Source organism: Dama dama, chromosome X (assembly GCF_033118175.1).
Source record: "Dama dama isolate Ldn47 chromosome X, ASM3311817v1, whole genome shotgun sequence".
NCBI lineage: Eukaryota > Metazoa > Chordata > Mammalia > Artiodactyla > Cervidae > Dama > Dama dama.
The window spans coordinates 114731215-114755552 of NC_083714.1; the positions used below are offsets into that span (position 1 = coordinate 114731215).

General features: G+C 40.2%; 1 protein-coding gene across 1 annotated transcript in view; it reads right to left on the reverse strand.

Annotated features, from left to right (window-relative positions):
* The window catches only part of TSPAN7 (tetraspanin 7), a 127314-nt gene extending 104090 nt beyond the window's left edge, over positions 1-23224 (reverse strand). The window contains exon 1 of the mRNA XM_061136321.1: positions 23092-23224. Coding sequence (XP_060992304.1) covers positions 23092-23172 — 81 coding nt within the window. The 5' untranslated portion in view covers positions 23173-23224. The remainder of the gene's footprint in view (positions 1-23091) is intronic.
* Between the last annotated feature and the right edge of the window lie 1114 nt (positions 23225-24338).

The window sequence follows — 24338 nt, forward strand, 5'->3', positions numbered from 1 at the left end:
CTCCATAGCTAAAGACAGGTAAATCTGAAAACACTTCAAGTCCATTTTTCCAGGAGTTGTTGTTAAGGTTTCATAGCTATACATCATCACCATGGACCAACTCTCTCAATAATGTTGTAAAGTGGTCATTTGTTCTAGTGGAACATAAAGGAATTAAAGAACTGATTACACACTCTGAGGACAGAATGCAAATAAGCCCCAGACTTCCAATGAAAATAGCTAGGACATGGAAGCAACCTAGATGCCCATCAGGAGACGAATGGATAAGGAAGCTGTGGTACATATACACCATGGAATATTACTCAGCCATTAAAAAGAATTCATTTGAATCAGTTCTAATGAGATGGATGAAACTGGAGCCCATTATACAGAGTGAAGTAAGCCAGAAAGATAAGGAACATTACAGCATACTAACACATATATATGGAATTTAGAAAGATGGTAATGATAACCCTATATGCAAAACAGAAAAAGAGACACAGATGTACAGAACAGACTTTTGGACTCTGTGGGAGAAGGTGAGGGTGGGATGTTTCGAGAGAACAGCATGTATATTATCTATAGTGAAACAGATCACAAGCCCAGGTGGGATGCATGAGACAGGTGCTCAGGCCTGGTGCACTGGGAAGACCCAGAGGAATCGGGTGGAGAGGGAGGTGGGAGAGGGGATCGGGATGGGGAATACGTGTAAATCCATGGCTGATTCATATCAATGTATGACAAAACCCACTGCAATGTTGTGAAGTAATTAGCCTCCAACTAACAAAAATAAATGAAAAAAAAAAAGAAAAAGAAAATGACATTTTAAAACTCAAGTCCTTAAATTCAACATTTGGTGACATTCAAAGCCCGAGATGTCCATCGACAGATGAATGGACAAAGAAGTTGTGCATACACACAATGGAATATTACTCAGCCAGAAACATTGAACACACTTGACTCAGTTCTAATGAAGTGGATGAACCCAGAGCTTGTTGTACAGAGTGAAGTAAGTCAGAAAAAGAAAGACAAGGTATATTAACGCATATATATTGAATCTAGAAAGATGGTACTGATGAACCTATCTATAGGGCAGCAAAGGAAATGCATACATAGAGATCAGACTTGTGGACACAGTGGGGGAAAGAGAAGGTGGAACAAACTAAGAGAGTAGCATTGAAGCATATACATTACCATATGTAAAATTAGATAGCCAGTAGAAATTTGTTGTATGTTGCAGGAAGCTCAAACCAGTGATCTGTGACAGCCTAGAGGGGTGGGATGAGTGGGAGGGAGGTTCAAGAGAGAGGGGACATATGCATACCTATGGCTGATTCATGTTGCTCTATGGCAGAAACCAACACACTATTGTAAAGCAACTATCCTCCAATTAAAAATAAATGCATTTTAAAAAAGAAAAAAAAATTGACACCACCTCTGCCCACAAAGGAAACTAACACAATCCCTATTAAATAAGGCCATATGTGAGACACACTAAGTAAATAACTAGTTTGAACTGTTCACCTCCTAACACAAGAGAGAACAAGGTTAAAAGAAAGAAACTGCTTCATAATTCCATGTTTGGAAATATGTTCCAAGGAAATAATCCCCAAAAGAAGTTAGATGACAAACATTCAAAGCATTGCTGATAGCAATTATTGCACAACTCCCAGTGCTGCAAACTAAGGCAAAGCAACAGACATAATACTTCATCAGACACACAGATGACAGTTGAAAGAAACCTGAGTTTCTAGTCCAATGCCTGGTCTCCAAACCACTGAGGAGACCTGAAGGTACAAAAGAGGGCTTACTGGCCATTTCCAGAACTTTTTTTTTTAAAGTAGTACCACCAGTACCATCCAGGTAGTGGTGCTAAGCTGCAAGATTCAGAAAAACAAAGAAACAAGCACAGTCAGATGGATAAATGATCTGGTTAGCCATGACATATTTTTGTACTGCATACAAATTATTACTTGTATGCAAATACTATATAATATACTGCATATAAACATGAACAATTAGATCTATAAAAACAAAGTATAATTTGTTAGTCAAAAAAAAATCTTTCAGATTACAGAGTTAGGGAAAAAATGAGATGCCTTTTTATAGGGAAATGAAATATGGCCCCAGAATTGATATAAGAATCAGCAAGAAACATGAGAATATAGACTTGCTCATTATTAACCAGGGGAACACAAATTAAAATCACAGTGATGCTATTAAACATCCAGCAGATTGGAAAAATGTTGAAGAGTTTAACAAGATCAAGTGCTGGAGAAGATGCAAAATAATTAGAAGTCCCACCAACTTACAACCACTTTTAAAAAGAGTTTATTTTGTTTGGTTTGGTGTATTTATTTTTTTTCACACTACACATTGAATGAAAACCAAAAGAGAAGTTTCAGGAAATGGCAGGCAGGCTCACCCTAATTTTATTTGCTCATTCCAATCACAATTATATTTAACGCCAGAGTGCTTTATATCATGTTGCTTGTTGTTGTTTAGTTGCTAAGTGGTGTCTGACTCTTTTGCGACCCCATGGACGGTAGGCTCCAGTCTCCTCTGTCCATGGGATTACCATCTCTTAATTTCCCAGGTGTAAATTAACCAAGACAGTCCTTTTCCATTTCTACTCCATAGTTTATATACCTCTCTTAAAAATAAAGTTAAAAATCAGGTTTGTGTTTTTCCATGCTAAAAGAATAATTAGGAATACAAATCTGGTACTGCTGGGGGGCAGTGTCAGTCACTCAAAAGAATAAATTTGCTAAATTACCTACTTCAGCACAGGTAACTGGACTGATCAGATTAACAATGGTCAGCAAACAGCAAATAACACACTGAATTTTGCATCACCCAAATGCAAAATTCTGGGTCCTCCTTTTTCTTTGGGACTCAGTTCAAACGTCACCTGCTTAGGGAGGCTTTCTACGATCACTGTATCAAGTAAGCCCCCATGCCACTGTCCCATGAATTCTGTCCTTCAGAGAACATATCACCAAAAATGTCATCTTTGCTTTCTTTTTATTGTTCATTTTCCTCCCTTCCTAACAGAGTATCTTGTTCATTCTGTTAAATCCCAGAAACTGACATAGAACAGGCACCCAATATTCCTAGAAAATTTCTTGAGCAAATGCAATGAATAAATAGGGAAGGCTGGCAGGTAAGCAAGTAAATGATTATCATATGAGTACTGTCAGCAAACACACACAGACAGACAGATAAATCTAACTTAGGCAGGGAACATGAAAGAAATACCAGTCTTCAGCTGATTGTTTTGTTTCAGAACAATTGCCTCAACGGAAGAGATGGGATGTAACGAGGAGATAGGGAAAACAGGAAAATGCTGTAGAGGTGACAGAAGAGAAAAGACAGTGGTAGTAAGATGGAGAAAAGGAAAGTGACACGCAAGCTATTGTAGAATCAGAGCATAGTGATTCACAGGATAAGAGTGAAGGTGAGGCCAAGCAAAAATCCAGCATTTATAACTTAGCCAACTGGAAATAACAAATACATATATAAGCAAAGAAGATTTGGGAGAGGTAGGAATGAAAGGGGAGAAAACAAGACTAACTCCATTCATTAATTGCTGGAGGGGGTTGTTGGGAGGCTCATATACAAAAGACTTGGCATAAGCTGCTCAACCTGGACTTAACCTGAATGCAGCTTTTTCTGTCTCTCTGATCAATGGCCCCATCTACAAACAGATTTTTTTTTAAAGTCCTCCAGAATCTTCATTAAACTTTACAACTGTAGGGACCTGATGCAGAGGGAAGTGAGAGGGCCCCAGAGCAGGGTCCGAAAATGTTGCCATGGTTACACAGGAACACTAGACTGAAGACGGGTCCCTTGAAGCTGGGCCCCAAGTCAACAGGCCCCAGGCCCCAAGGTTCAAATCACTTCTTCTGCCACCTGATTGATCTGGGACGGTGATCTGGGATGGGAGAACAGTATCCCAGTTTGGATGATGGTAGTAGAGCACATGCGCGTTAACTAATAGAGTTCAAGGGCTAATTTCTGTTAATTATCTTTGTAATGTATGACAGGTTATTATCACTGGTGTCTGTGTATGGTTGATCTTACAAGCAGAAAAGGAGGCCCATCTACTGGATGTGGTTTTAGCAGCCTGGAAGGGACTTCCTTTTAAAAACTAGATCTTCTCCAGTGCACTCCAATGTCTTAAATTCTTTTCATAGGAGCGAAGATAGCTAATTACCCTCATATAGACAAGAATTCCTTTCGCCACCCATAGGGAGTAAAAATGACCGGTCAGATTGCTGCCTGAAAGCAAGTTCAAGGGAGGAAGCAAGATCACTGTAGCTAACAAACGTTTACTTGGTAGGTGCCTGTGAGCTTTATCTGTGTGTCTATTTGTGGATTAGATAACTGTATTTAAGCTGGTGTCAGTGCCACAGGAAAATGCCTGATGATGCCCACTACTTTCAGCTTTGTTTCCTTAAAGCAAAGAGAAACTGCATCTCCATCAGTTTTTAACGCCTTGGCTTCCATCTTGTTCAAAGTGGTTGGGAACATAGAAGACAAGTTCACACCCTTGCCATTCTTACCAGCAGCAGGAGAAATTATATCCCTGCAGTTTGGCCCAGTAATTTGGAGCCTTTCAGGCATTATGATTTTTTTTTAAATGAGAGTGGACTCTCAGGATTTCTTATGTCTTGACCACACAAGTCACCAACTATAAAGGGGAAAGACATTTACAGGTTCAAACCTTTGGAAGTGAATGGGCAGTTGCCCAGCTGTCTAGGGAGGAACCCTGAGCCTGACATTAGGATCCCTTAGACAGTCTTGAGCATCCACTATCTGTAAAACAGTATAAGTCTCACTTGGGAAACTGAAGTTTTGAGGTGGTAGAACAGGAAAAAATGTGACAAGATGGCCCTGGCTTCCATTTTCTACAAAGGAATCATGTGGGATAACTACTCCCACTGAAGTTGTAAACGTTGACCTTTCTGGAAAACCTAGACTCCTCCTTTGTGTATGAAGCCTTGACCAGCCTGTGGGAGCCAAGGCTGAAACCAATGAGGCGTTTACTTCACAGTAGTGTGGGTTCTCAAAAAATACCCTCTAACCCATCTACCAAGGTCGACCTTGGAGAACTGTGCCCCTGGACATTGAGCATCAGGCCAGGGCAGGTGGAGAGGTCCAAACCAAAGCCTCATGTGAACATGACCTTGGGCTAAACTCTGAATCTCAGCTGCCTCTTCTCAAAATGAGGCATGGCAATTACTACCTCAACAGGCTGTTAAGAGGATTAAATAAGATAATTCACGTGAAATGTTTATCCTTATCCTTTAAGAAATGCTCAATAATCATGTAGCAACTATTAATAGTACCAACAATAATAACAACATCACCACAACCTGAATACACTTAAGTGCATACAGTTGGTAGTCCCGTGTTGCTACCAGGACCATTTTGTAAATCTTGCTTTGCTCCATCTGGACCACTCAGCACTTCTGCCTCTTCCAGCAGTAAAAATTCACTTTTAGAAAAACCATTTAAATCAAGAATTAAAATATCTTTTCCATCTTAAACCACTACATAACATACTTATCAGCTACAGGGCTGGTAATCCAATCTGCCTTGGATTATTGCTTGTTTGTTTTGCTAAGTATGAAAAACACACCAAAATATAGTAAAAGCTAAGTTGTTCCATGATCCATATGCCACACTAGAAACCATCTCAAGTCACATGGTAAGAAGATAACTATATATACTACTGTTCACCAAAACACCATTTCTTACAAGTAAACAGGAAATAAGTGTCCACAGGCAGGAAAATGGATAAATAATGATATATCCATACAAAGAATGGACTAGATAATGGGTCAGCAAACTTTTTCTGCAAAGGGCCAGATAGTAAATATTTTAGACTTTCCAGGCAGTACAGCCTCTGTCACAAACTCTGCTGCTTGGTGTGAAAACAGTTGTAAATAATACATGAAGTTTATTTACAAAAAGAGGTTTGGCCCAGAGGCCACAGTTTGTTAACCCCTGAACTTGAGCCACATCCATCAAAACGGACACACGTCGAGCAATGTAGAGCCAAATATGCAAGTTCCAAGACAATATGCATGGCATGATTCATTAACACAAAGTTTAAATATCTGAAGGCACTACTTCCTAATATTTGTGTGTATGTGCATATTAGTAAATGTATAAAAACAGGCTCAACTGATAAACTCTTGAGTTCATGACATAAAGATGTAGGAGAATCAACTGCAATTTTTTTTTATATTTCTTTAAAATCCACATATCCAACTCCAAAGCAAATAAGGCATAATGCCAAGACCTGATAAAGCTGGGTGGGAGACACAGCTAATTATCACATTATTCTCTGTCTTAGGATTATACTTGAAATACATATCAAAAATTTATTTTTAAATGTTTAGTAAGAACAGGCATTTCCCTTTATTTTGAGGAGACAAGGCTTAAGAATCAAGTTAAATGTGTTTTTGCTCTGCATTAATCTAATCCAATCACTAAAACAGAGGAGTAAAGAACTGCTACATTATAAAGGAGACCAGGTGTAAAAACAAGCACTCTGAGAAAGAAAACTATGTACTATAAAACACCTAGAAAAAAGTTGTTTTTAAAACAGTATTCACTGTTTTCTTAATTATAAAAGAATTCATGCTATGTGTAAGAGGAGAAGAAAAACTATGGGGGAAAAAAAACAAAGAAAAATGTCACCCATGAATTACCCTATCACCCAACCATAACTATTAACATTCTGATGGGAGTAGCTGTCTAGAATTTGTTATGTGCATTTTTTTTTTTACTTACAAAAATGGTATACCGTATATACATTCTGTTTTGTAGACAGCTTATTTGAACAGCTTTTTTATTAGAATATTCATGGATGCACCTCTCTTTTCCTGGATTTTTATCTCAAAATAGTACACATGCTATATACACAGACTTCAGTCCTGACAGCTTAAAAGACTTTGCTCAGACTTGTCAGCCAAGTGGAGAAGTGCATTTCACCTCCATTTGTCATCTAGACCAAATGGAAGCTTCCTCAAAGCCCTCAATGAGTCACCACTCAGAACTGCTTATTCTAAGCTGTTTATAAAAAATTTCAGGTTAGCTACCACTGCTGTAGACCAGGACTATCTAACAAAAAATACAACCTACAAAACTATTGCTTGTTGATCGTGAAAACATCTCTGAAGGATAAAAACTAAAACAACTGCCAACCTTACTTTGCAAACAAGAGCAGCTGCTGTTAGGAGATTAATAAGTAACTTGCTCGAATAACTTGCTCCTACCCTATAGCAGAACCTTCATCCCTTGAACAAGATTTACTGGAAACTCAGGGTTCCATTAAGCCAGAGTTAATGGCTGCTGGCTGAATGCTGTGCTACATCTACTACACTTCTTATCAGCAAGTAATTTAGCATCAACTGCACTGGAGCCTCCTGGGAAGCTGGAAAGAATATTGTTTATAATCTCATGCCTCTTACATGAACAAATTGAGCTTTTCTCAACTTTGCATCTTGATAAAAACCTCCTCTTTTCATCCCAAACCTGCCTTTCTAACAACTCCAAACATCCACCTAATCACCCTTCCTGCTTGGCCATGGAACATTACTGTTAGGAAAAAGAAAAAGGAGCGGGGGAATAAAGAGGAAAGGAATCATACCCACTTGGCCATGCCTCACCAGAACCTAGAAAAGGCACTCTTCCAGGCTGTAAAGGAAAAGTATGAGATGCAGCAGATATGCCCAGGAATCTATGCAGTCTAGTGGCCAGGAGTTCACTGATCCCACTCACCCCTCCATCACTCCCACTGACGTACTTTAAACTTTTTCCCTGTGACTTCTCCCTGTTTCTTTCTCTTGTCCCTACACCAGCTGTCTCTCTTGTATCTCAAGTTCAAATGCCTAAAAAAGAACTGCTCCATTTGGATCTTACCAGTCTAATCATCTCAAGTTCCACTGACCAGCCAACAAGCAAAGAGCCAAGTTCAGATCCTTTTCCTCGATCAATTAACTGCAACCGTGGTGGATGGTGGGAAGGATCAGAAGTACAGAGACAGCCAAATCTAAAGAACTGTCTGGGCCACTTTTGCCAGCAGAAGACTAAAGTGAGCAAGCTTATGAGAGCTGGCTGGTCTTTTAAAGCTACTGTTATCTCATGCTGAACATATAATAGTCTCAAACCAACTTCTTCTAAGGTCTGCATTTCCATGAAGGCATTACCAATAACCAGTTCGTCAAGCACGATAACTGGGGTTCTCATTCATTCAATTCATTCACAGATATCCTTGCCACAATATAAAGTGGCTTTTCACTGTCCTGTATTCTCCATTCCCATTTCACCCTGTATTAGACCTTTGGTCTTTCTTAGTTAACCTGGTTTCACTGTTTATTGCCTTTCTTATTCCAACACAATCTGTTTATTTTTTCCTAGATTAGATCTATAAACAACTTTCAAAGTTACCACTCCCTGCTCAAAGCTATGGTCTGGTCATCTCATCCCCGTTCCCTCCCCTGCTGGCAGACAAAATAGGTCCAAACGCTAACCCGTGCAGACGACCCACAATAAGGCTTATGCCTACTTCCCAGACTCATCACATGCTTTGTCCCTTATTACAGCTAAACTCACTTCTGTCCCAAGACACAAACCATTCGGTGGTCTCCAGACCTCTCTGGATAACACTTCCTCCATCTGATAGCATTTATTACCCTCCTAGGGCACCACTTGCCAAAATCCTGTCATTCTCCAAGGTCAATTCTGTGCACATGACCTTTCCAAACTCCCCAGCAAAATGAGCTCTCTCCCTTGGTCTTATAGCACTTAATTGAAACTTCTATTACTTCTAGTCCAGTGCTGTCCAGTAGAGATGTGTCTAAATGTTCTAGTAGCTACATTCAAATTGAAAAGATGAAATTTAATAATATTGAACACAATGTCAAAAATACTACCATGTCAACATGTAATCAATATAAAAAGTGAGATACTTTATATGTTTCCATATTACAGCTTCAAAATCTGATATGTATTTTACACTTAGAGCATATCTCCATTGTGAACTAACCATATTGGAAGTGCTCAAGTGGCTGTCTTTTTGGATAAGGCATGACCAGCTCTTTCAAGCTAAAGATGGTGTTGCTTCCTTCATTCCCACTCCATAAGCCCATGTTAAGACTTTAAACTTTAAATTTTTTTTTAGTCCCAAGCTTCTAATTTATCACTCCTCCTCTTTCCCCTTTGGTAACCATAAATTTGTTTTCCAGGTCTGTGAGTCTGTTTCTGTTTTCTAAATAAGTTGGTTTATATCATTTTTTTTTAGATTCCACATATGTGGTATCATATGATACTTGTCTTTAACTTCACTTAGTATGATAATCTCTAGGTTCATCTGTGTTGCTGCAAATGGCATTATTTCATTCTTTTTATGGCTGAGTAATATCACATTGTGTGTGTGTATATATATCAATATACACACACCACATCTTTACCTATTCATCTGTTGATAGATATTTAGGTTGCTTCCATATCCTTGCTACTGTAAGCAGTGCGGTTATGAATGCTGGGGCACATGGACCTTTTCAAATTAAAGTTTTCATCTTTTCTGGGTATATGCCCAGGAGTGTGACTGTCGGATCATATGGTAGCTCTATTTGTAGTCTTTTAAGGAACCCCCATGCTGTTCTCCATAGTGGCTGCACCAATTCACATTCCCATCAACAGTGCAGGAGGGTTCCCTTTTCTCTACACCCTCTCCAGTATTTGTCATTTGTAGAGTTTCTGATGATGGCCATTCTGACTGGTGTGAGATGCTACCTCAATGTAGTTTTGATTTGCATTTCTCTAATAATTAGCAATGTTGAGCATCTTTTCATGTGCCTGTTGGCCATCTGGATGTCTTCTAAACTTTAGTTTTTCAGGCTATTATACCTTCCTTATATTGGTATCCTCTAGAGCAGAAGTCAGCAAACTAAGGCCTAAGAGTCAAATCTAGCTGGCTACCTCTTATTGTAAATAAAAGTTTTATTTTAATATCTTTGCTTATTCATTTACGTTTGTCTATGCTGCTTTCACAGGACAATGGCAGAGCTGAGGAGATGCAACAGAGACCGCATGGCCCACAAAGCCTAAAATATTCACTATCTGGCCCTTTACAGAAACAGTTTGCTGATTCCTTCCACAAAGCAGTAATTCACAAGTGTGGTCAGTAGGCCAGAGCTGGTCAGCAAGCCATTGTAAGTCTCAAATGAGAAGGAGGTTCCATCAGAATGTAGATTTTTTTTTTCTATAAGATCTTCTTAATGAAGAAAGCAGTATATTAGCTAATAGTCTGGCACTCGGTCTGCATCTCACCATAATTGTTTAATTGATTTGATTGTACTTATGTCATATAATTTAAAAAACTGTATAGGCAAATACAGTGATTTTTTTTTGTAAATAATACATTTATTTATTTATGGCTGCACTGGGTCTTCATTGCTGTGCCTGGGCTTTTCTCTAGTTGCAGTGAGCAGGGATAACCCTCTAGTTGTGGTGCACAGGCTCTAGGGTACAGAGACATCAGTAGTTGCGGCGCACGGGTTCCAGAGCACTGGAAAGGTAGTTGTGGCACACAAGCTTAGTTGCTCCATGGCATGTGGGATCTTCCCAGATTAGGGATCGAACCTGTGTCATCTGCACTGGCAGGCAGATTCTTAGTCACTGGACTACCAGGGAAGTCCAATTTTTTAACTTCGTTGCTTCTGAGGCTCTAACTTGGATAAAGAAGTTTCTCTGATTCCTGTATTTATATATGATCTCTATACTTTCTTACAGAATTTTGTTTTGTGTTCATATCTAAGCATTTAAGCCAACTAGACTTTTTAATAAAATTCAAGTAAGGGCTCCAATTTTATTTTTTCCAAATATACAGTAGCATTAGAATCTTTTAAACCTACCTTCTCTAAAATGAATGTCCCTTTTCATATATTAAATTATATACACTAAAAATAAATAAATTATATACACTAGAATTTATTACTGGATTCTCTATTATTCCACTGACCCACTTGTCTCTTTATAAGTCAACATCATACTGAATTAACCAGGGACTTTATAGTTTTATTAATGGCAACCCACTCCAGTATTCTTGCCTGGAAGATCCCATGGACAGAGGAGCCTGGGAGGCTGCAGTTCATGGGGTCGCAAAGAGTCAGACACGACTGAGCGACTTCACTTATAGTTTTATTAACTATGCATTGCTATGTAACAATATTACAATAAACGTAGAGACTTAAAACAGCACACAGTTACTATCTCAGAGTTTCGGTGGGGTCAGGAGTCTGGGCACAACTTTACTCTGTCTTCTGTTTCAAGATCACATTAAGCTTCAATCAAGCTGTTGGGTGGTTGCAGTCTCATTTGAAGCCAAAATGGGGAAGGATGTGCTTCCAAGATCACTTGACTGATGGATTCATTTTGTTGCTTGTGCACTGTCAAACTGAGGGCCTCAGTTTCTTTCTGTCAGCAGAAGACTGCCTTCAGTTCTTGCCACGTGGTCTTCTCCATAGGGTAGATCACAACAAAAGAAACTTGTTTCTTCCAAGCCAGCCAGGGACAAAGTCTCTCAGGAAGACATTACAATCTTATCTAATATAATCATGTACATGTATTCACACACATTGAAACAGCTTTGTTTAAAAAAAAAACAAAAAAGAACCACCTTTGTTGTATTCTCTTAGTTAGAAACTAGTCACAGGTCCTGCCCAAACCCAAATGAAGGAGATTACACAAGAACATAAATACCAGAAACGAGGATGATGACAGTGGCCATCTTATATACAATAGTATATTCTGATAACACTGGTAAGGCATAGACTTCCTTCCCCCTGTCCCATATGTCTCTTGCCTTCTCCGGCATTTATTCTTCTACATAAACATTGCTTTTATCAAGTACCACTCCCTCCCCCCAAAAACTTCCATTGGGACTCTATTTGGAATTACATTAAACACATTTTAAACTGATAATTTTATAGTACTAAATCTCCCCACTGAAGAACACAATGTTCTTTAATCTGTTCAGATCTTATAATCTTCAATAAGATTTTAGTTTTCTTCATATAAGAGCCTTACTTTTTTTTAAACTATTCTGAAGTAGTCATGATTTCTATTGCTACTGAGACTGAAATTTTTTCTCCCTTTTCTTTTCTAAGGCTTATGCAAAATAATGAAAAGCAATTAATTTTTGTATTTTTATCTTGCATCTAACCACTTTACCAAATTCTCATATTAGTTTATCTTTAGACTCTATTAGGTTTCTTCTGATACAATAATTGCATCTGTGAAGAGATAAACTCATCTCACTGAGAAATAAGCATTGGTAATCTGAAGCAAGAATAAAAGTCTCTATACTCCTGGGGGGGAGAAGATTGATTATTCAGTAGGCATGGTAACTACCAGCACCCACTTCTAAACTGATTCGATCAGTGGCAATTCAGCTCAGTCTAATCATCAGTGACAACTCACCTTGTTTCAGGGAACATACCTCTAGAAGCTAATTACAGCGACAGCCTCACACAACTCAAGGTCAACCAATCAACAGCACAGCAGTGACTATGCTTCCCAGAGGCAATCAACAACAATCTCACCCAAATAGCCATGATTCTAAGGCCAAGGGCAACCACTCCTTCTTCTGTAACCAAAGCAACCATCAAACACCACCACGCTTCCCCAAAAGATCAGCAATCTGTTTCACTCATAAACTCTGCTTGACTAGTACTGATCTCTTACTTTGTTAAGTAATAAATTCAGGGTTTTGTTTTACACTTTGCTGCTGCTGCTAAGTCGCTACAGTTGTGTCCAAGTCTGTGCGACCCCATAGACGGCAGCCCACCAGGCTCTACCGACCCTGGGATTCTCCAGGCAAGAACACTGGAGTGGGTTGCCATTCCCTTCTCCAATGCATGAAAGTGAAAAGTGAAAGTGAAGTCGCTCAGTCATGTCCAACTCTTCGAGACCCCATGGACTGCAGCCTACCAGGCTCCTCCAACCATGGGATTTTCCAGGCAAGAGTACTGGAGAATGAATATTAGTCTAATCTTGATAGAGGGAAAACTAAGACTTCCTAACTTCTAAGTGCAACTATAAACAAATACATTCCCCCCTAAGGAATGGAAACTACTCCAAACTCCAAGCATCCAATTGCAGACACATGGAAGACACCAATTCAGTGGGTGAGAAAAATACTAGATTGGCTGCATCTTGCTTATGGAACCTTCTCCTCAAACTAGCCTCATGGTACTACAGATCACAGGAAAGCATATGTTAAGAATTTATTTATAACAAACTATCACAGGCCAGAGTCATATCCCAGAAATCAGAATCACCTTAGGAATGGTTTAAAAAAAATACATACCCAGGTCCCTCTCCAGATCAATTAAAACAGAAACCTTATGAGATAGGACCAAACAACTGTTTTCAAAGCCCCTTAGTGATTCTGATGAGCACTCCTCTAGTTAGGAAAGATTAGCAAGGTCTCCTAAGAGTGACAAGGCCATTTTGGTTTACTAAGAGATACTGGACACCTAGCCTCAGACTTTTGAGCAAAGCAGACCAAATCAACAGGCCCATGCTAGATACTCAATAGGGTTTCCCTGGTGGTTCAGTGGTAAAGAATCTGCTTGCCAAGCAGGAGATGGTTCCATTCCTGAGTCGGGAAGATCCCCTGGAGAAGGAAATGGCAACTCACTCCAGTATTCTTGTCTGGGAAATCCCATGGGCAGAAGGAGCCTGGCAGGCTACAGTCCATGAGGTTGCAAAAGAGTTGGACACGACTTAGCAACTAAACAATAACAAGCTACTCAATAGCTAGATATTCCCTAGCTATCTCCAGATCCAAGATGAACCAGGCCTGCTATTACACAGTTCTCCCTGAATCAGTGGCTCTCAATCCTATTTGCACAGCTGAATCACCTGGAAGATTATTTTAAAACTATAAAAGCTGGCACCCTCCTCCAGGCCAAATGAATCAGAACCTCTTACCGTGAAGTCTAAGCATATAGTATTTTAGGGCTCCTTAGGCAACCCTGATGGGCAAATAGGATTGACCACCATTAATGTAGTTTGCTCACCTGACCCAGCCCATCTTTTATTTCAGTACAAGGCAACTGCAATTTCCCCTACAACAAATGATGATGAAAAAGCCTATCACAGCTTACAAAAAGCATAAAGAAAATCTTCCACAGTAGAACTGGGATCCTTAATTCTATCACCAAACTCTTTCACAGGCTTACAAGTTCAAGTGATCAAATAACCAAAGGGAAATCAAGACAAAGAAAAGCTCTTTCCTATCTTCCCCTCTTTATGTCATCTTCTTGATGAATATTGAGACTCTACATCAAAAGGTACAAAAATGTTCAGCCAAGAATGAAAAGCATTCTGTCAAGGCAAGTAGGATAACAGCCAAAAAAGGAAATTTAAGAGCAGTAATCCAATGATCTGCCTGTCATGTGGAGATAAGCCAAATTGGAAGCTGCTGTAATGGGTTCAAAGGAGAAAAAGACATAAGAATATATTTTTTACAGTGCACTTCAAATTGCTTTAGTGGTGCATTAGTCACCTATGTCAAAGGTTTAACATGTTTAAACAGAGAAACACAGTCACAGATGACTTTCCATTCAAAGCACCTTTTTAAGTGCTTCCTTAAAACAGTACATAATGCTGAACAGTCAACGAATCATCAGGAATGGAGTCCACGGTAGGGTCAAATCAAGAACTCCAGCTGTAATTAAAATTAAGCAGAGTGTTTCAATCTATCTGGATAAAAAGTCAGCTTTTTCTAAGCAACTATGTAGCGGAAAAAACTTAATGTTCCACAAATGCTATAAAAGGTAGTGCAAGTGGCCTAACTGCACGTTCATATAGGAAGTAAAGTGAATTAAATAAGAAAAAAAAAAACTCTTCAGATTATAATGCACAAGTTGTATAATAAACACGGAGGGTTATCATTGTGGTGACAGAAAAATAGAAGAGCCCTGACCCATGTAACATCAAGTTCCCCACCATACTTTGAAACTCTGCTGCTTCCACATTAAATTAATCCAGCAAGGTCTGAATTAGATCAGAAGACACATGGGGCTCCACTTGATGGGAAGAAATTCAATGAGCAGAAAAAAACAGCAGCAACCTTCAGAACTTCGTTCCCATTTATCCAACTCCATTCCCTGATGACCAGATAACCTTGAAGAGGATGTGGTTTAGTAAGCCTGTTCCAACCTAGAACACCCCCCTTAACACAAAAGCTCTTAAGTTGAAAAGTAGGTACCAATATCTATTAGAAGATCCCAACTGTTGCCATCTCAGCAGATGCTCTATTCAATCACTCACAATCAACTCCGTATTTAATTAGTTACATGCAAGGTAGAGATACAGATATAAAGGACTTCCAGTTAAAGATGATGGATTGAACACATTCATTTACCTTGGCTAGCTCCCAAAAGTCCACTGAAATGACTGGATTTTTTTTTAAACCCGCAATAACAAAGAGAATGGAAGAGGAGACAACCACAATGACATTTTGGAAGCTGAGAAAAAGCCAAATCTTATGGCAGCTGTGAGCAAATCCAAGAATAAAATATTTGCACACAAGCACCCCCAGAAGGCAACTCCATGCACTCTTGGGACCAGGCACAAAAGGGAGCTAAAACATGGAGAATCTGGGAAAAGCTTTTGGAAAAGCAATTAGATCCCCTCCAACTTCCAGTCTCTGCCTTCTCCCCCATTCTATCATGGGTTCAGAGATTTACTATCTAGGGAGAAGGAACTAGAGAACATAAGCACAGTGGACACTGGATTCTACACTTGAGACAGGAGCTTAAGCAAAGGTGTATTTATATTGCACGTGGAGACATCTATAAACCTAACCTTGTTTATCCAGAGAGAAGATCGGAAGATTCTTCTATAGGAAATCTGATTAGACCAAAGGAAAAGACTCAGTTCCAAAACTCAACGGCCCAGCTAAATCACCCAACTTACAAACTCTCATTTCATGCTAAGAGGCTCCAGTCAGCATTTCTAGAGCTCCACTCTTAAACATATATAGAACAGAGAGCAAATGGTTACCAGAAATTTGAGGTCAGTCTGTAGTATGCCAGATAACACAGAAGCTGGGAGGAAACTGCAGAAAGAAGCAAACTTTTTTTTAAAAAACCATCATTAATATTGTCAGAAGGATCTTAAAATATTACATTTATGAAACAAGAGTGGGATGCTAGAAAAAGAAATGCTCAGACCTCAACAGGGAGCTCCTAAAAATCAACATATAAAACACATGAAAAATGCAATAGCAGGCAAGGTAAACTGGGAGAGATCGTCCAGAAGGCAGAACAAAAAGACAAAGAATTAGAAAACAGAAGGGAGGAAAATTAGAGGATCTAAGAGGTCCAACACTAAAACAGACACAACAGAGAAAATGAAAGGAAATTTAAAATAAAGCAAAACAAAACAAGAAAACTTCCCCAAATGGAAGGACCTGAGTTTTCACATTGAAAGGGTACAGAGGAAAGATAGAAATAAACATATGGCAAGAGGTAGTATTGTGAAAGTTCAGAGCACTAGGAACTAGGAAGATTCCAGATACTTTCAAAGAAAAGCAGAATTTAAGAAGAATATTAAAAAAAAACTCATTTGGATTTCTCAACAGCAACAAGAGCAAGAGACCTGGGGGAGAAGAGAAAGTGACAGAAAAATTCTGAGGGTAAATGATGTATGAACTAGAATCCTATACTCAGCCAAACTATCAAATTATGTGCAAGAGCATAATAAAATGTTCATACCTGCAAAGCCTCAACAAATTAACCTCTCACGAACTCTTTTCCATAAAGTTACTAGAAGGTTTGCTCCACCAAAATGGATGAACAAAAAAGAGGAAGACAGGACATCTAGGAAACTGAAGACTCAATGTAAAAGGAGACAAGATTCCCCAGGATAATGGTAAAGGGAGATTATAATGATGTCAGCTGTTTCAAAGGCCCAGCAAACACTAGTCTACTCTGGGAGAAACATCTCTAACAATATTAATGATTGTTTTTTAAGACTAGGAAACTGACAGGATACACGACGTGTTTCAATACACTAAGTGAAGATTTGCAGTTCTTCGGGGAGAATATGGGGATAATTTAGTGGTGAAAGAAGAAAATTAACAAGTAAAGGATAAAACAAGGCAACTTTTAACTGAAAAGGAAAAGCTGTGCAAGCAATCATAATAGACACTACAAGGTTCAGCTGTGAATCAGCTTACCTAATTAATATGATCACTGAAAAAAAAATATATGGTCACTGACTACTGCTCTAACCAAGTTGATATGATACTGATAAAAGATATATTAGGGTCTACGCAATTTAGGAAAGATGTGAGGGAGGGAGAAAGGAGTAAGAGAACTAGATCATGATCTTCCACAGTAGGAAGACAATATATAACACCTAATACTGAAAAGTAATAGATTAACTGCTTTGTTTAGAAACGAAGGTAACACGGTAAAAGCAGCAGCTAGTAAACGTTGGTAAACATTCTATTGAAATACCTAGCATACAAGACATTCAATGAATGTTTGTTGAATTCCAAAGACACGCAAAAGGATAGTGTAGCCTTAAGTGTGCGCCCAAATTCAAACACTTTTGTAAAACGTTAGGGGCTGTTAAGACTTTCCCCCCTCTATTTAATCCAAGTACCTAAACTTTATGGATGACAAAAGAAAAGAAATGTTCTGACCATTATTTCTTTTAATCTTCTCCCTAAAAAGATTAGAGATGCTTCCAAAATTTAAAAAAAAAAAACACTGATATTTCACCATAAGAGAATTTGGTATCAGAATTGATCAAGCAAATTTCCTCTTTGGATCATCAAAGAAGAAACGAAATCCAATATACACTGGAATGAAGCAAGGATGTTTCTCTTTACCATATTATTTAGTGGATGTAACTATAGTGGATTTCAATCTTGGCTTAGAACTCAGATGAGTGTTTAAAATACATTAAAAAATTTTCTAAATCAAAATAATTTACCTTGTAAGCATCACATTTATAGTTTTCCTGTTTGTTGTTGAAAAACTGTATTTGTCATGGAGTTGGTTTTTTTTTATTAGAGTAAGATAGATATCTTTTTTATTCAAGCTTAACAAATTCCAATTAAAATTTTAGATAAGTACAGTGGCTGGCAAACTAGCTGATCATAAAAATATAATAACCGAACTATCATTAGAAGATCAAGTCTTGTAACGTTCTCTATTCCACCTTTTCACGCATCACTGTCAGGAACACGTTTAAACCACCACAGGTAGACAGAAAATATCGCTTTTAAAAACCCTCCCAATTGAGGTGAGTTGAAATAAATACATGAGCCCAAGAGTAGTTAACAAAATTTCATTTATTCATCCATTTGTTAAATACTTCCAGAGTAAACCTTCTATGTGTCAGGCACTGTTTGCTAGTCTTAAAGCTCAGGATAACTTACTACTAGGTGTGTTTTTCCCTCCTCTGAAAATGAAACATACAATTCAAGGACCATAATGGAGCCACTTACCTAACATTCAGGTGATACTATTTAACTGGAGGATCATCCCATCTATTTCAATACTATTACATAAAGGACCACCTACCTTTATCTCCAAATAAAAAGGAGAATGTTTCTCTTCTTACTTGCGATTGTGTTGTGAGTGCTTGGGTATAGTGGTTCCAGACAATAGTAAATATAGGGAGTTCTGCATAAGATTCTCTTTTTCTACATATTAACTTATTACTATGTAAAGTCCACTAGTGCAGAGGTTGTGGGCCCTGTTGACATTTTGAGCCAAATAATTCTTTCTTGTGAAGGGTTGTCCTGTGCCTTATACTATGCTTAGCAGCACCTGTGGCCTCTACCAACGAGATACCAGTAGCACCCCACTCCCAGCTGTGACCAAAATATGTCTGCAGACATGGCCCAATACTGGTGGGGGGAGAGGCAAAACTGTTTGCTGCTGAGAAGCACTGCTTTAGAGGAACATCTCAGAGAGGGAGAGTGACTATAGATAGAAGAGGAGGCCAGATAAAACAAGATCTTTCTTTTTTTTATTTATTTTAATTGAAGGCCAATTACTTTACAATACTGTAGTGGTTTTTGCCATACATTCACATGAATCAGCCGTGGGTGTACATGTGTTCCCCATCCTGAACCCCCCTCCCACCTCCCTCCCCACCCCATCCCTCTGGGTCATCCCAGTGCACCAGCCCTGAGCACCCTGTCTCATGCATCGAACATGGACTGGCGATCTGTTTCATATATGATAATATACATGTTTCAATGCTACTCTCTCAAATCATCCCACCCTTGCCTTCTCCCACAGAGTCCAAAAGTCTATTCTTTACATCTGTGTCTCTTTTACTGTCTCGCATATAGGCTCATCGTTACCATCTTTCTAAAATAAGTCAGAAAGAAAAATACCAATACAGTATATTAATGCATATATGAGATCTCTCATATCTGTAGGTACATCCATCTCTTGATGCTACTGGTCTACCACCGTTTTAAGCTCAAATGTCTTCTAGTCCTAAATCCGAGGTATGGGAAGAGAAGTAGTCGCATTAAAATGATTCAAAGAAAACAGGAAGGAAAAAATTCTGCCTAATCTTTTGTCCATCTTCCACTTAAAAGAACACCAAGATCATCCTTCTTGTAAATTACCTAACATAATCCCAGAAGTTTTGACAAATATTTGAGTACCTACTACATGCCAGAGAAAGATACATTTACCAACTGCATTTACTGAACAGGCAAATCACTCTTATAGACAGTATTTTCTTCATAAACTCTTCATTTGGTGAAAAATTCTTAAATATGATACTAAAAGCACAAGCAACAAAAAAATAGGTAGATTGGACTTTATCAAAATAAAAAAACCCTTTGTACGTCAAGGGACACCACCAAGAAAAGTGAATAAACAATCCATAGAATCAGGGAGACCTGGCGTGCTGCAGTCCATGGGGTCACGAAGAATCGGACGTGACTGGGCAACTGAACAACAGGAGAAAATATTTGCAAATGATGTATCTGATAAGAGACTTGAATCAAGAATATATAAAGGACACATACAACACATACAACAATGTTTAAAAAATAACTGAAATAAAAATTGGGTAAAAGACATAAACAGACATTTCTTAAAGAAGATATACAAATGACCAATAAGTACATAAAAAGATGCTGGGTATCACTGCTCATCAAGGAAATTCAAATCAAAACCACAATGAGATATCTACTAGCATGGCTACAATTTTAAAAGTCAGATAATAACAAATGTTGGCAAGAACGTGGAGAAATACTTTAAATCACAGTACTCATACACTGCTGGAAGGAATGTAAAATGGTGCAGTCACTTTGGTAAACAGTCTGGCAGGTCTTCAAATGATTAATCAGAGTTACCATATGACCCAGCAAATCCACTCCTAGGTATATACCCAAGAGAAACGAAGACATACATTCACACAAAAACTTGCACATAAATGTTTATAGCACTGACTCATAATAGCCACAAGATAGAAATAACCCAAATGTCTATCAGTGGACAAGTGAATGAACAAAATGCGATAGTGTATAAGCATGCAGTGGAGTATTATTTGGCCATTAAAAGGAATAAACATGAATGAGAACATTATGCTAAGCAAAAGAAGCCATTCACAAAGACCACATGCTATATGATTTCATTTAGATGAAATGTCCAGAAAAAGGAAATCTATACAAAAAGTAGATTAGTGACTGCTTAGGGTGGTGAGGGTTATTGAGAGCAGAAAAGAGAATGATAGCTAAAAGGTATGGGGTTTCTTTTTCAGGTAATGAAAATGTTCTAAAATTGACTGGGGTGATGGTTACACGTATCTGTGAATACACTAAAAACCACTAATTTGTACACTTTAAAAGGGGTGAAGTATGTGAATGAGATCTCAATAAAGCTGTTTTTTTCCTTGCCATTTAAGGTACAATGGAAAACAGCATTTGTACCATGGTTTATTCACGAAAATGTCTCATTTAAAAATACCCTTGCATCTGGAGAGATCTCATTCGTTGGTTGTGAAGTATGAAGTGACTATTGAATGCTATTTAAACTATTAAATTCATCAGGTAAACATTTAAGAGACTACAGAAATCTTGAAAGTAGGAAAAAAATGAAAATGCAGGCATCAAGCAACTTCAGAGGGCATAAAATGTTGTGCTTAAGATGTATTAGGGTGCATTAAGGAATTGGATTCAGGAGGTTGGGGAGGGGAGGGAGTAAACAAGAAGAGTTAAAAAGCTCCCATGAAAAGTCTTCCTCTAGAAGGCTCCCTTCTTTACCAGCAAGCAGAGACGCTGGAAGATTTTTCAGGAAGCTAAAAATAATTACCCATATGATTTACTCCAGGAACAAATAGGAAGTCAAGTAAATAGGAAGGGCCAAACACAAAGAGACATAATGAAACAAACAAACAAAAAAGCTAAACCAGTTCCCAGGAAAGCTTACTGGGAAGTTTCAGCAATCAGCAGGCATTCTTGCTTTTTCCAAGAAGAACATAATATAGGATCTGGGCAGAGCTCACAATTCCACTACTGAAATTTCAGCCCAAGTAAAGTCCATTGCTGTGGTTGCCTGTGTGATACACCAGTTAATCTATCTTATCTCATTGCAGAGTTCTTGGTATGCCTGATCCCCAGAGTCCAGTTTCCCGACCTGAAGAATCGCCAATGACAAGGAATGTCCGCAGGGGGCGGGGGGCGCATTAGGAATTTTTTTTATCCTATAAATCTCAGTTCCCGCCTTGGTCATTACAAACAGCCTGTTTGACCATCAGGCCGAGTCTGAGTACCTCATAAAGCACTGTGCCCCACTTTCAAACCAAAATTAGGGCTAACTGGGGGGGCGGGGGGAAAGGCAAAGAGAAAAACCACCAAAGACGGGGATTGGCTTTTTCTGCAAAGCCTCAGGTTTCAAAACGACTGCCTTGAAAGCTGAAGTGACCCAGATTATTGGGGGGGGGGGGGGGGGTAGTGACATTCACTGTCCTGTAGGGTGGCTGTGGCTTGGTTCAGGAAAGGAAAACTTGGGGAGAAGGGAGTCATCTACACGGATAGAGAAATAACGGGGAATGGTCTTTAGGTACCACCTACTTCAAATGAATCACTGCAGTGTCAGCCCTGCACTGATTCCACGAATTGCCAAACAGGATGAGGTAAGGCACAAGCCTGGAGTCCGCCCCCCCACTCCTCCAGCGCGCAGAGGCTTCTGCTGAGGGGCTGACGTCACCCTTCTGCATTGAGGTTCAAGGACCGATAGCAGCACCAGTTAGATGGGGAGTAGAGTTGGGGCGCTATTGCTGTCGCCAAGTGGTGGGGGTCCTTCCCTGGGGCTCTGCGGAATGGGTTCACGCAACGACACAAAGATGAGTGTAAGGGTGCAGGCGAGTGAGCAAAAGGTCCTAAGACCTGGGTCTCCGAGAAAACGCAAAGATGCCCCTGGTTTATGTAAGACCCTCTTCCCTTCGTGCGTTGCGGCGCGGCGGCGGCGCCCACCCACTATCAGTGCGCTTGGGGGGGGCCTTTGATCTCCCTTGCCCGGCCAAGCAGCTCACGGCTCCCGGCGCTGCTTCTCGCAGCCCCGCGGGGTCGGGAATAACCGGGAATCTGGGATCAAACCCTGCGCTCTCGCGCCTGCTCCCAGCCGGCCACAGGTTAGCGCCAAGGGGCGCCGCGAACCGGCTGTAAGGGAGGATGGGGAGGGGGATCCAGAGAGGAAAACAGCCGAATAAAACCGCAACTTTCCCCAGAGGCTGACCCTAACCCGCGAGCTTAAAAGAACAAGTCAATACATTAAAATATTTTGGAAAGGTCGACAACCTGCAGTCATCGCCACCACGCAGCCCCTTGCAACCTACACCGGGCGGGGTGCAGGGTCCGAGCAGCCCCAAGGCTGCACCCTGCCATCCTGCAGCCCCAGCCCTGCGCCTGTCTCCGTAAGGAGGGCTCACAAGATTTGATTTTTGCTTTGGCTTTTTTCCTCCCCCTTCTCTTCCCCGAGCATCACTACACTGACCGATGGACGGCAGCACAGCCGCCGGTCCGGCGTGGCCACTCACCCAGAAGACGAAGGAGTAGATGATGAGGAGGGTTTTGAGACAGGTTATCACAGGTTTGGTCTCCATTCTCCTCGATGCCATACTACAGAGCTCCGGCGGCGGCGGCGGCGGCTGGAGGCGGGCGGGCGCGCGGGAGGGGGGAGGGGGAGGGGGCGGGGCGGGGCGGGGCAGGGGCGCGTGCGGCTAGAGGCCCCGTGCGCGCGTGCACGCGAGACTGCGCGCGTGCTTGAGCGCGCACCCGGCAGAGCGCCCACTTAAGGAACCGAGCGGCGGAAACTGCGCATGCGGAGGAGGCCGTTCGCCCGCGCGAGTCCGCACAGGCTCAGCCAGCCAGCCGAGGAGTGGGGCAGGGCCTCCGGGAGTGAGTAGGAGAGTTTCTGCTTTGTACGCAGTAGGGCTTTCCATTGGCAGGATCGTCTGCACCTGGTTTATTGCCATCCCCGGAAAGCAATCGGATTCCTACTTTTGGACGGCCCACCAGGCCATCTGAGATGGAAGTGGCCCAGTAGTCGTGTCCTTGGAACAAGCTGGCCTTGTCGGTGCCAGTAACAGACTGTGACAGGTGGCCGGAGATACAGCTGGAGGGATGGTTAGGAACACGGGAGTTCAGACAGACACCCCCAATCCTTGCCACCACAGGCAGTCCATGCTTTCTTGACATTTTCAAATGATGAAGCTGAATGACACGGTTCTATATGAAAGTACCATTCATTCTTCACATAAAATGTTTAACAGGAAAAAAAATGTTGAAAGTCCCTGAGACTCATATTCCCCACCGTAACAAGTACAGACCAGCTCACACTCAGGAAAGAACTGTTTTAAGGTCAAAAAATAAGGTTGGAAAACAATTCAGAAGTTCCTCAAAACGTTGAACACAGAGTTACCATATGACCCAGTGGTTCCGCTCCCAAGAGAAATGAAAACATGTCCACACAAAAGCCTGCCCATGAATGTTCACAGCACCCCAATGTCCATCACTTGTGAATAGATGAACATAATGTAGCACATCCATATAATGGAAAATTCTTTGGTCACACACACACAAAAACAACGAAACACTGATATTTGCTGTAATATGTTTGAGCCTTGAAAATATGCTAAGTGAAAGACAGACACAAAAGACCACATACTGAATGTTCCATTTATAGGCAATGTCTAGAATAGACAGATTCATAGAGACAGAAATAGATTAGTAGTTGCAGGGGGGCAACAGGAATGAGGAGGGACTGTTGATGAGTAGGGGGTTT